This window comes from Megalobrama amblycephala, linkage group LG21 (assembly GCF_018812025.1).
Source record: "Megalobrama amblycephala isolate DHTTF-2021 linkage group LG21, ASM1881202v1, whole genome shotgun sequence".
Taxonomy (NCBI): Eukaryota; Metazoa; Chordata; class Actinopteri; order Cypriniformes; family Xenocyprididae; genus Megalobrama; species Megalobrama amblycephala.
Window position 1 is genome coordinate 17,308,535 of NC_063064.1, and position 13,751 is coordinate 17,322,285.

General features: G+C 37.7%; 2 protein-coding genes across 3 annotated transcripts in view; both read right to left on the minus strand.

The window, feature by feature from the left end:
* Window positions 1–3,840: 3,840 nt before the first annotated feature.
* Window positions 3,841–10,383, minus strand: LOC125256874 (protein phosphatase 1 regulatory subunit 15B). The gene is made up of 2 exons (XM_048173149.1): window positions 7,714–10,383; window positions 3,841–5,248 (listed from the first exon to the last, which is right to left on the minus strand). Exons 1-2 carry the CDS (start codon window positions 9,499–9,501, stop codon window positions 5,057–5,059), a joined length of 1,980 nt encoding a protein of 659 aa, XP_048029106.1. The 5' UTR covers window positions 9,502–10,383; the 3' UTR covers window positions 3,841–5,056.
* A 1,005-nt stretch (window positions 10,384–11,388) lies between these two features.
* pik3c2b (phosphatidylinositol-4-phosphate 3-kinase, catalytic subunit type 2 beta) overlaps window positions 11,389–13,751 on the minus strand; it is a 54,002-nt gene continuing 51,639 nt past the window's right edge. For both annotated transcript variants that reach the window (XM_048173147.1, XM_048173148.1), the window contains exon 33: window positions 11,389–13,739. In XM_048173147.1, the coding sequence (XP_048029104.1) occupies window positions 13,548–13,739 (192 nt within the window). In that variant the 3' untranslated portion in view covers window positions 11,389–13,547. The remainder of the gene's footprint in view (window positions 13,740–13,751) is intronic.

The following is a 13,751-nucleotide window of genomic DNA, read 5'->3' on the forward strand; positions in this document are numbered from 1 at the left end:
TATAGGAATAAATGAACAAACTATACATCTTTATCTATCCATCTTGTTTCTTGAGCACAGTAAGCTATGTGTCAGTGGCAGGTGATGGTGCTCAAATTTCATCTGTTGAATCTGCAGCTGGATTTAATTTAGTACCTAACATTCCACAAACTCACAACTGTAGCAGACGCACCTCAGAGAGTAACCCCATAAACACACATCAGTCCACACGCATCAACGAATACAGAAGATTACTGCAATTACCTTGTATGTTTCTTCTTGTAAGCCAGACAGGCCTAAACACTTAAAGCAACTGCAATTCTGAAAGAGTCTATGGCAAATATTTGCCTTATTCCAGTAGGAATTCAGTGCTGGAAATTCAAGTATGGTGACTGATAGTTTAGATAACATTTCATTGTTTCATAAACCATCTAAAACAGCAACAAATCCTTTTATAGAAATACTATAAAAGTGGTCCTTTGTCACATCTTGTCCTTTATGAAAACACTTTCATCACTCATTGTAGACCCACAACAATTAGTATACAGCGGCCTCTAGCGATAAACTGTATACAGTGTTCTCTGTAGACAAACTCTACACAGCGCCCTCTAGCGACGAGCGGTATACTGTGCTCTCTACTTACATATTATACACAGCGCCCTCTACTGACTGGCAAAGAAATAATCAAAAGGGATCATGAAAATATTTTCCTCTGAATATTATATATAAAATTTATTCTAAATAGGTCAGTGCATACTGTCCTGTCTGGCAAGTATTCTCTCTAAACATTCAGTTACTAAAAAAAGGCAAGGGAAAATTTATAGGTAGGAAAAATATAAGCAAAGGTACAAAATGTAAACATGGCCTATTCTAAATGTAAATCAAAGAGGGAAAAAAGACTGTTTAAACAAAGAACCTGTTTGGTCTGTCTAAAATAGATGAATAGAACAGATAAATTTAACCTTAGATGTTGCAGTTTGGATTATTTTCACGTTATATGTTTTATAATGTTCCTGAATAGATTAAGACGTCTTGGCAATGGGGGAAAAATGCATTTTAGTTGGGTTTGCCCTTGAGCGTATATTGGTCGGTCATTTTACAACTGTATAAACACCATGACTGAATGAATACACCAAATTCATCAGTTGCTACAGGCCTGCCATTTCTGCAAAACTGTTCACATAATCTGCAGTTCTACTGCACTCTCCTTGCAAACTCTTTATACAACTCTTGAGTACTCTAGCACACTTTTCCTCATTGTATCACATATAGTCCTTTATATAAAAGTCACACGCTCATTGAAATAACAAAAAGTAAATAAATAAAACGGAAACAGAAATAGCACACATAGGAAAAGCATAACATGTATCTTTATATAGAGCCTACAATCGAAAAGTGTTTATGAATAACTTATCTTGAGACAATCCTGACAGATCAAGAAGACATCATTATGCTATCCAGCCAAGAAACCAGAATCAGCTGTCATATGTAGGTGAAAATATGGAGTCTTCAGGATAACATTATTCCGTCCGTCGAATATAATCCACAACCTGACCAGGCCTCAGTGCTGAGTGATGATAATGTTGAGATTGGAATACTAGCATACCACAGCACTTCTGAATACTGTGTGCACTATATACTGCAAACTATTTTAGTACATGAAAGTAAAATGAGAAACAGTAGGCATTATTTACAATCCAAGCTTTAAACAGTAGTGTGCTACTTTGTCACATGGATGCACAGAAATAAAAATGCTAATTTTTAATCCAGTTTTGTATAAAAATACCTCAACGTGTGGCAATCAAATAATGTGGCATAAATATGCCTGGTTTCGCAGACAAGACAGCCTAGTCCCAGACTAAAATGCATGTTTGAGCTATTTTAACTGAGAGCAACTATCACTCATATCTTAAAGGGTTAGTTCACCCAAAAATGAAAATTATGTCATTTATTACTCACCCTCATGTCGTTCCACACCCGTAAGACCTTCGTTCATCTTCAGAACACAAATTAAGATATTTTAGTTGAAATCCGATGGCTCAGTGAGGCCTCCATAGGGAGCAATGACACTTCCTCTCTCAAGATCCATAAAGGTACTAAAAACGTATTTAAATCGGTTCATGTGAGTACAGTGGTTCAATATTAATATTATAAAGCAACGAGAATATTTTTGGTGCACCAAAAAAACAAAATAACGACTTATATAGTGATGACCGATTTCAAAACACTGCTTCAAGAAGCATCGGAGCACAAATGAATCAGTGTATCAATCTGCTGTTCGGAGCGCCAAAGTCACGTGATTTCAGCCGTTGGCAGTTTGACACGCGATCTGAATCATGATTCGACACACTGATTCATTTGTGCTCCGATGGTTCCTGAAGCAGTGTTTTGAAAACGGCCATCACTAAATAAGTCATTATTTTTTTAATTTTTTTTTTTGGTGCATCCAAAATATTCTCGTCACTTTATAATATTATTATTATTGAACCACTGTACTCAGATAAACCGATTTAAATACATTTTTAGTACCTTTACAGATCTTGAGAGAGGAAGTGTCATTGCTCTCTATGAAGGCCGCACTGAGCCATCGGATTTCAATTAAAATATCTTAATTTGTGTTCTGAAGATTAACGAAGGTCTTACGGGTGTGGAACGGCATGAGGGTGCAATAAATGACAGAATTTTCATTTTTGGGTGAACTAGCCCTTTAAAATATGTCAGTGCCACTCTTTCGTCTCAAGATGCACATGACATGTCCTAATTTAACTAAGGCCTGTCTTAATCTAAGCCGTGTCTGTGAAACCAAGGCAAATTTAAATTAGTTCCTGTAGTAGCAGACTGCAAGAAAGTTATTTTCTATCAGTCTAAACCAACACATTTGACAAGTTTTTCTTTCAAAATGTAGATTAACTGATCTTAAAGGTTAAAGGGTTTTTCACCAAAAAAATGAAAATTCTGTCATAATTACTCAACCTCATGTCGTTCCAAACAGCTCATTAAGATGTTTTTGATGAAATTCAAGAGCTCTCAGATTCCTCCACAGACAGCAATTTAACTACCACTTTCAAGGTTCAGAGAAGTAATAAAGACATCGATAAAATAGTCCATGTGACTACAGTGGTTCAACCTTAATTTTATGAAGTGACAATACTTTATGTGCGCAAAAACAAATAACTTTATTCAACAATTTCTTCTCTGTCGTTCTTTCACGCTGTTTATGTTTATGCTTCCAGGTTCTACGTCAGAATGCGTCAGCATTGGCCGACGCTGTTCACATGAGCAAAACGATGCATGCGTGTAATGCTGACGCAGGAGCCGGCGTTCTGATGTAGAACCTGAAAGCACTGCACTGTCTACAACATAAACAGTGTAGGAGAATGACAGAGAAGAAATGGTTGAATAAAGTTATTTTAATTTTGTTTTTGCGCACAAAAAGTATTTTCGTCGCTTCAGAAAAATTAAGGTTGAACCACTGCAGTCACGTGGACTATTTTAACAAAGTCTTTACTACCTTTCTGGGCCTTGAAAGTGGTAATTAAATTGCGGTCTATGGCGGATTTCATCAAAAATATCTTAAATTTGTGTTCCAAAGATGAACGAAGGTCTTACAGGTTTGGAATGACATGAAGGTGACTAATTAATGACAGAATTTTCATTTTTGGGTGAACTAACCCTTTAAGTGCGTGTGTAAGCATGAGAGAGAAAGAAATCTTCCACATACAGTAACATCTTGCTTTTTGTGTTACCTCTTTGAAAATAGACAGATCCTGCCGAGGTATACCAAAGTTTGAATGTGATATGATGCAGTCTAGTGCAATAAATAAATAATATATACAGCATAAAACCAACAGTACACAACAGTCAATTTGCCTGCATTACTTTTTATTGATTGTTAATTAAATTATGACTAGTCTTTTGTCACAAATCCCATAACAGATGCTTAAATGCTAAAATGTATTACAAAAATAAAATGCTTTTGTTAATTATACTGATTAACAAATTACCTTTATGCTTCAACATCAAGCATATTATAGTTCAGATCAAAACCATGCATTTTGTCCCTGCATTTCACCTTTATAGTCAATATTTCACGTTAGTCACAGCTGCCACAGTTCAAAGCACAGAGAAAAACCCCGTTACACGACAGTGATTTCCACAGATTAAGTAAAATGGTTGTGTCCAATAAATAGCGATAGGGAAAAGAACATCTTTCCATTTAGGATCATGCAAATACATTGCACTAAGGCCCACGTCCATATATCTTCACTCTTAACACAGGAACAGACACTGATATAAGCATTTCTCATCTCCAGCAAAATACCACTAGGTTTAATGTGGGTAATAAGTGCGATTACTCTGGGGGATGGTTCACCCGGTGCGCCCCTGTAGCATCAAACACTGAGGCCTGGCTTAATGATCCTTTGCAGAGCAGAAGAATGTTATCTTTGGCTTTGAGGTTACAACACTAGGGGTTTCTAAGAAGGCCTGCGAGATGAAAACAACAGGGATTGGAGAGCTAACACATCACTTTCCCTCAAGAATACTTTTGTACTAATACAGTTCTAATAGAAAGATGAACGGCAATTTAGTGTTGCTTAATGAGGTGAAGTTAGTGCGCTTATGTGTATTGTTCGTGCATCACTAAACCAAGTCAAATAAATCATTAAATCAACTTTCCAATAGGCATGAGAGAAACTCTGAAGTAGATAAAAGAGTTATTTTGCAACTTTTAGGGGGAATCCTGCGATTAAAGGATCTGTTTTTCTCCTTAAAATTAAACTATTGTATTAATGGCTAGAAAGGACAGTGTGACTTGTGGGAAAGAAAAACCAAAACAAAATGCATATTTCCAAAATCCACACGACACTCAGCACAAAACATTTCAGCACGACTCGAGTGAGGTGACTTTCCCTGGCAGGAACCACGGAGTTCCACTTGGATTTGTGACTTGTGAGCCCTTTGAACATTTAAGGGCCTCCGGATGCCCTGAAATAAACTATTGATATATATATATATATATATATATATTATTTCTTATTCATTGTTTACACTGTCAAACAACAAACAAGGCTTTTGATTAGCTAGTACTGTAGAGTCTTTGAAAAATGTCCAGGCGGAAAGTTGGAGAAAGGCAATAGCTGATAGTCTCTTCAACTTCCTGAACACGGCGCTGAAAACGACAGCGGTCCCGGGCGATTTCCTCCCAGGGGCCATGGCGGTCCTCATCGCTGCTGGCATAGAACTCCTCGACCTCTTCCATAAATGTCACCTGTGCAAGAAAGAAAGAAACAAAAAAAAAGTATAATCAAATTTCATCTATTGTTCAACAAGTTGTTACAAATTATATAGTGGGAGCATTCTGTGTCATTAAAACCAGGCATCCCATGAGCATTCCTGAAAGCAATCGAATGAGCAACAGTAACTAATAAACTAAAGGACATTTTTCGACAATTTATTTAGACCCAATGCTCTTATTTCTGCTCCTTTTTCAGACTCACCCCTTCACTGTTGCTAAGTAACATGAGATTTCGCTTAAACTGTTGAGAATTGCGATATAATGCAACTGAGTATGTGATTGCTCCTAATGCATCTGAGTGGTTGGGAGTGCCATCACCCTCAGTCCAAAGCTTATGACTCTTAACTAGTGTGATGACAGAGTCATGAAATGCAGTACGCTATGAAGTGATAATGAGTAATGGGCAGAACACGAAGTGAGTCTCCCTGGAGACAGCAAAATGGAACCATTGCATCAGATCATCACAGGCAGGGGAGGGAAAAAAAAAAAGTAAAAAATGATATTGCATGGCTTTACATCATTTTCTCAAGCTGGCCTATGTTGCCATATTGTCAAAGAACGGAAATAAGGCAGAATGGCGGCGTGAAAGAAGATTAAGTGTTGCTACCATTTGTCGTATACAATAAAGATTATCATCATGTGTATAAAATTCTGAATATATTAAAGGCACAATTCATCCTGTATTCTCTTACTTTATTCTTATTTTACTATTATTCAATTGTTCATCTTTCTTGGCAAAACTATAATAAGGTTCATTCAATTCATAAATATTGGCTAGTTAATGCATCAGGTGGGCAACAATTTCGACGTATTATTCCAGGTTAATGTTAATGTATAAAATGTTATTGTTCATGTTGACATTTTTAATTAAAATGTTAAATCAATCATGTAATGTACATTACCATTCAGAAGCTTGGGGTCTGAAAGATGTTTTTGGAATAAATGTCCTGTGCTCACTAAGGCTGCATTTATTTGTACAAATAGTAATATGTTAAATATTATTACAATTAAAAATAACTGTTTTCTACTTTAATAATGTATTTTAACATGATCCTTCAGAAATCATTCTAACAAGCTGATTTGCTGCTCAAGAAACATTTCTTATTATTATCAATGCTAAAAACAGTTGTGCTGCTTAATATTCTTGATACATTCTTTTAGGATAATTTGATGAATAAGTTCAAAAGAACAGCATTTATTTGAAATAGGAATCTTTTCTAACAATTTAAAAATCTTTACTGTAACTTTTGATTAATAAAGTATTAAGAAATATACACTACCATTCAAAAGTTTGGGGTCAGTTTTTGAAATAAGTCTGTTATGTTTACCACGACTGCATTTATTGAATCAAAAATACAGTAAAAACAATAATATTATATAATATTATACATTATATTATATATATATATATATATATATATATATATATATATATATATATATATATATATATATATATATATATATATATATATATATATATATATAAAATACACTTTACACTGTTAAAACAGTTTCCACAAAAATATTAAAAAATATTACAACTGTTTTCAACATTGATAATGATAAGAAATGTTTATTGAAAACTAAACCAGTATCCAAGAATGATTTCTAAATGATCATGTGACACTGAACACTGGAGTAATGATGCTGAAAAATTAAAGTTTGCCATCACAGTAATAAATTACTATTCTAAATATATTAAAATATAAACGGTTATTTTAAATTGTACTAACATTTCCAAAAAAAAAAAAAAAAAAAAAAAAAATATTTTATTATAAAAAATTATTTTGATCATATTTTTGATCAAATAAATGCAGCCATGGTGAGCATGAGACTTCTTTCAAAAAACCAATAATTAACAATATTATCAATATTAACCTAGATTAATAAATGTTATAAAAAACAAAATCATAATACCTAATGCATTTCAACTAACTGAACCTTGTAAAGTTTTATCACTTTCTTTTGACTACCAGTATTTAAGTCCCTTGTACCATTGCTGCAGGAACCTCAATTTCCTGCCAGGGGGTCAATAAAGTTTTATCTTATCTAAAACAACTATGTTAGATATTAAAAAAGGGCATGTTGGCGGTTTTAAATTAACTTCGCTAAGGAAATTGCTTTCTCAAACACCTGAAATTAACTTACCAGGATTTGAAGAAGCATATGTAATGACTTTAAACATTTTGGTGAAGTTAAAGTGGATGTACAGTCTATGACTACACACAAACCTGCAGCAAAACTACTCTAACAACAACTGCATGAGTCAAATGAGTTATTGTCTCCATCTGATTCATTCTTCCATTCCAGACATAATGGGAAGGCGTTCTTAAGCCAACGCGGCTCGGGAGGCAAACAGAATGTTCAGAAAGATAATTATATAAGTACTTTCAGACTGAAATGTGATAATAATGAGTGGTCAATGTTATACAAACCTTCCTCAGCTGAACAGCCGTGGCACTGCTTGAGCATGGCACAGGGGAAATCTCTGAGAATCCACTGTCCAGCCTCTCCTCAGCCTCCTCTCTCCTATAGCGTGGCGTTCCAGGCGCTTTCTCCTTACGGCACCCTTTAGGGGTTTTCTGAGTCTGTATGGGGGCCTGGAAGTTGAGGAGGCTGTAGGGGTCTGCTGAGCAGCTAAAAGAGTTCCACAGTCTCTGATTATCTTCCTCATCCATCTCACAGGTGTCTTCGCTGGACTCGTTCTCCGAGAGCGAGGGCGACGATGGAGCCGGCGAACGCTGGGAGGACATATGCGCTGGTGGAGACTCTGAGACCGAGGAGTCTGTAGTCGCAGGGCTTGGCTGGGAGGCTGTCCTTATAGGAGCTGTGAAGTTCCTCGGGTTATAAGGATCCCCATTTTGGCACAGAGAATTCCACAGCCTCTCAGTCTCAGAGTCGGCCTCCTCTCCATCCGAGTCTTCCTCAGATTCATCGTCGCTGTCGTCCAGGTCCTCAGACTCTGAGAAGTGGGATGAGCCTTCACTGTCAAAGCCATCATCGTCATTACTGTCCCAATCGCCATCATCCTCCGATTCAGATTCGCCGCTACAAGGGCTTCCCATGATGTAAGCAATGACCTTGTTTTGACATTGAGGCGTGGCCAAAAATGACCCGTTTTCAGCAGCTGAAACTGTTTTTGTGGTCTTCTCAGTGTCCTCTTTTTCTCTTTCCTTAATTTCTTCCTCACAAACAATAGGTTCACTATAAAACTCACTCTCCGTAGTGTTACTCCGAGATGGGTTGTCTTCGGCTGTTTCCGACACCTCCTGTTCCTCGGAAAGCAGCTTCATGTGAAGTTTACTATTTGAGTGTTCTTCCTCCAAGCTGGAGTAGCCATTATCTTGGTCAGGGGTCAGAACTGCCACCTCATTATAGGCTCTACTATGAGCTAGCAGTTGCTGCTTGACATCTAGTGGAAGCTGGTATGAGTTGGGCAGGGATTCTGGTTTGGGCACGTGCAGGCTTGCATTGTGGGTCAGCTCTTTGGAGCACAAGGGTCCAGTGCTTTCGTTGTGCATTGATCGTCCATCATGGCTACGTACACACAGTTCGGTCGTCATAGCAACGCCCGCTGGCGAGCGGCTTTGACAATAGCCGACACTGTGATGTTCTCCACAATGCTGCCAGCACGTATCAGTCTCTTTTATGCTTTGTGCTACATTTAGCAGCAAGTTTTGAGGTCTGTCGTCGGCCTCCCAAAAACCACTCCACCACCAGCTGTTAGTGGATCGCACGGACGCCGTATCCGGGCACAAATCGCATCCGCTTTCTGGTTTTGCGCGCTCGCCTCCCGCGCGCCTTTTTTCCTGCGTGTTCGTAAACGCCTGGCTGAGCAAGTTTCTCGCCGTTCCGAGGTATCCGACCGATGCCTGCTTTTGAAGATTGAAATCCTTCTGGGAGGTGTTCTGAATTCCCAGTTCGCTCAACGAATCGTGCGTGAACCAGGCAAGGGTCCCCGGATCTCCGGAAGACGCATGCGCCACGTTTTCATGCTGGCAGTGGAGGTATGCAACTTTTAAAGGGGTCAGAGAGTTTCCGATATCTAGATTTGAATTCATTTCAAATGCAGTCTGGGTTCTTCCTGGTAAATATCTCTGCAGGAGAGACCACGCAGGCCTGGAGACCAGAGAGAACACGTTTATCCACGAGCTGTCAGTGCGGTCGTCACTGTCACGCGCGGACCGCGTGTCCCCTGGAGAAAAGTGTCGATGTGTACTCATACTTCTGAAAAATATGAAATGCGCTGAACCACACAAGCTTAACGAAAATGAAACAAACTAACAAGTTACTTCCTTTAGAAGTGGCTCGTTAAACACACTGTTTTGAATTCATTTGCATAAAAGTGCTCCGGTTTAGAAGTTTAAATGTCTCTGAATGTTAATAATATACAGAACAGTTTCTAATGCAACCTAAATATGGCCTTATAAGGCTTAGCTGGCTAACGCAGCTAGTACCAAGCTTTAATGTATGGCTAAATGTTAGCTACAAAAAACTAAAACGCTCAGCTTTCTCATTCCTTTCAGCCCTTAACACCATCCATGAGTATTGATAAATATTCTCCGGGGTAAATGAAAGAGTCCATGTCGTTTAGACTGTGTTGAGTCCGAGCCGGCTCGCGCGAATAGCTTTAGCGTCCATATTGACCGCAGTGTTAACGCCAACCGTGCTGTCCTGAGGAAAATAACACCAATTATTTCGGTTTGAAGGGACTGTAGAAACAGCAGAAGGGAAGGAAAGGCATTTAGAGGTGGTGTAAGAGTAAGATAGGCTGGTATACTCCAAAGGAAAGCTTGAAACAAAAGCCATTTTGCCGTTTGAGTGGAAGCGAGTCTCGGTTCTTCAACTGTCAGTCTTCTGTCACCTCCTCAATCGAGCCCAGCTGCCGCGTTTTTTCGGAAAAAAATACTGTAAGTTTGAAGGAGAAAAAAAACGGCTGTACCATCAAAATCGAGTCAAAGCGATCTCCTTGAAGTTAAAAAGAAGGGGTTTCACTTTTAATTCGTTTTAAATAGAAATACTTGGTATTCAGACTCGTTGACGTCGCCGTTGTGCTCGCTAGCCGCGGAGCTAAAGCAAGAGAGATTTCATCAGAAAAGCTGCAAGGGAACGTCTCTAAATTTCAGTAGCGCTTGCGCGTGCTTAGGGACCGTGGTAAAATACCGATCTCACGTGGTAAATTGATACGTACGTTATATAAGATGTTCAGTGCATGTCACGCAATGCACGGGCAATGCATAAATCCCTCAGGATCTTCTAAATCTTTAATGCGACACTCTATTCCTGCTTCTAGTAGTTTTGACTAATATAGTCTAAGTCCAGTGAGACTTTCAGCATGAATTTGACAGATCCATTTGTGCCTTGGTGTAAAGGCTTTTTTTTGGAAAACTTGCCTGTGCAAAATCCCTCAGGCACATAACTAATGCTTCATGGGGAATTGACTGCAATGCCACATGAAAAAGCATATTTTTTCTTCTTTGTTTGTGATTTTCACTAAATATCAATATGTGGACACATAGGCCAGTGTTTATTAAAGCAATATTGCACGAGTTTTCCATTCCCTGCTCTCTGGTAACAGCAATCTTGGAGCGTAAAAAACAAGAAGCACCTAACTCTGGTCTAATTTATAGGTCTGTACTCTATTTACTCTATTTGATCTGAAAGAGAGATGAATTTTATTCTCAGGTTGTCCTAATTAAATTTACTCTCAGTGGAATGTTGTAAATTGTTACATTAACATGGATAGATGAGAAATGTCATCAGAATTCTCTGGAGGAGTATTAGAACAATGAGTAATGTGGAAGAACATAGACTGTTCAGATAGGCAATTAAAGCCTTTATGATAAACCTCGGTCTGATGTAATCCTTACCTCAGTGTGATGACAGACAAAACAGCATATGGGATAAAGTCACTGGTGTCTCAGTAAAGCGGATTGTTGTGGTCAGTCGTGCCCAACTGAGATTCAACATGGAATCAGTGTGAATGTGCGTCTATACAAGACTTGCACAAGTTTCATCATTTCACATTGATCATTGCGCCATCTTTGTAGAGGTTTATTTGGCCCAACAAAGGCAAACTGGTAGCCAAGGCAAGAAACACAGTATTCAAGTCGGTTTCCTTGTGCATTTATTAAGTGCAAATTAAGTTTAAAAACATGGTTTGACATTAGAAGAGAAACAAATCTTTTCTTGAAATGGAACAAAATGGAATAAAGCCCATTTATAATCCATAAATCACATCAAAATTAGATTCTCAGCATTTATATATGCCAACCCTATTGATTTTACTCTCACATTCTCGTTTAGTTATTAAAATAAGGGTCACAGATGTTATAAAAGTTCTATACCTTTAAACCCAAACTTTTCTGCACATTCACAACAAAAAAGATTTTCTAAAACACTCAGTTTTCCATAATAGAGTTGGCATGCAATCATACAATCATTTCCCATTAGGTTAAACATCACACAGCAGTGCCCTTTGGAAAAAACACACACAATCAATCATCATTTGAAAGAATGTCCAATACTTTATTTAAAAAAAAAAGAAAAAGGAAAAAAAAAAAGGAAAAAAAAAAAAGTACTTATCTTAAATTGAGCTGGTTTGTCTAGTTAGAAAAAGCTACTAAACAACAGGGACTACTTTGACCTGGATAATCATGTCTAAGTTTGCTTTAAGGCTACTGGATTGTTAGAGCACCTCAACATACAGGGTTGCACTTTCAACTTCTAAGTTATTGATTTAAAAGAAATTAATTCAATAAAGATTGAAAACAGTTTCTGTCATTATGCATTTTGCTCAAAAACATCATAGTTGTCCTATTTTATTATTTTACACACACTAAACATCAATGCCAATTGGTTAAACTGGACAATTTTTTGAGAATCAGATTAAACAATTTAAGGAAATTTCCAATTACTTAATTTTCCCTTCCAACCTTACAGTGAGCCATAAGGCATTTCTACTCAAAATCAAACTGAGTGCAAAATAAAGCAAATTGGAATGCAAAAAATATTTAAGCATAAGTTTCCCAGGGGAAAAAAAAACTACTGTGGTATATTTAGCATTTAATTTACATGCAGTTTTACATAAAAAGGAGAAATTAAAATACTGACAGAACCAGTCTAAAGCTTTAATTTCACTCCCCCTTTGAAAAAAAAAGGAAAAAAAAAAATAAAAAAAAAATTAACCAATATAACTTGGAAAAATATGAGGTCAATGTACTTGACAAACAAATGCAAAAAAGCAATATTTATCCAGTAGCAAATTTTACAGCATGCAAATCAACCATTTTCAAATAGAAATTTCCTTGTGTAGGTTGTTTAAATATCAACAAGGCAAAATCATTGACCCTGAAGTCAAGTCCCTTTGAAAGCCTTTTCCATATAAAATGTGTGCCATCATTTCAGAAAGAAACAAATGTTAGAGGTTTATGTAAAGAAATAATCCATATTTCTCAGGGTTTGTCTGTTGTTCAATATACTGTACATGCAATTCATGTTTTTGTTTTTATGCACCCACCTATTTTACATGATCAAAAATCTACATTCACTCTGTTCTGTGTGTGTCATTTCCACTGCAGTAGTTATACGAAGCAAGTTAATTCCACGGTTTCAAGCCAAAGACCATCAAGTGTTCATCCCTTTTTCATGATCAGGCAATGTGGAAAAAAAAAAAAAATGACCCAACTTTACAGTACAAAAGCGGCCCCAACTATCAATCTTTAGGTAAATCTGCAAAATCTGATACAAAGAGACAACTAATGTCACAAGACACAACATACTGTAGCTCAAAAAAGAGCCGCAATAGAGAAACATCTTAAAAAGAAAATAACTTAAATTTCCTTTAGCATTCTCAAGAAGACAAAATGGGGCTTTAAAAAGCTTCATGGACAGCAAATTTCCAGAAATCCCCCCAAAAATATGGCGCATGGAAGTAATTTCATCTTTAAATATTATTTTTGCCAATCCTTGTGTCACCAAACGGTTGTCGTCCCATAGTCTTACCAAGAACCGCTTGCTTTAATCCGAGGTCTGGTTCACATGGTGCACGGTACCCCACCAGAACAGTATTAAGTGATGACACTCCATCACCGAATCTACACATCTCCTGGGCAGGAGAATCAAACAAACACAAACCCCCACTGGGGGAAACAGCCTTCTGAGCAGCTGGGCATCTCCAACTCCCGACCCATAAGCAAAGACAGACACAAACACATGCACACTGAAGGACACAAATGAAATCCTTCACTTCTGGGCATCCATACAAGCGCTAGCGGTTTACGTCGGAGCCTCTAGTGCCAAGCTGGTACCAGTCCACCTTGCGATGGCCCGGGGTGAGGTCTTTCAAATGGATGATGGTTTCACCCAGCAGGGTGTTGTCCCAGAATGCTCCCTCATTCAGTACCCGCAGGTGAATGGTTCTCTGCTGCAAATCGCCACGTGGGATCTTATCATACACCAGCTGAAATAGAGA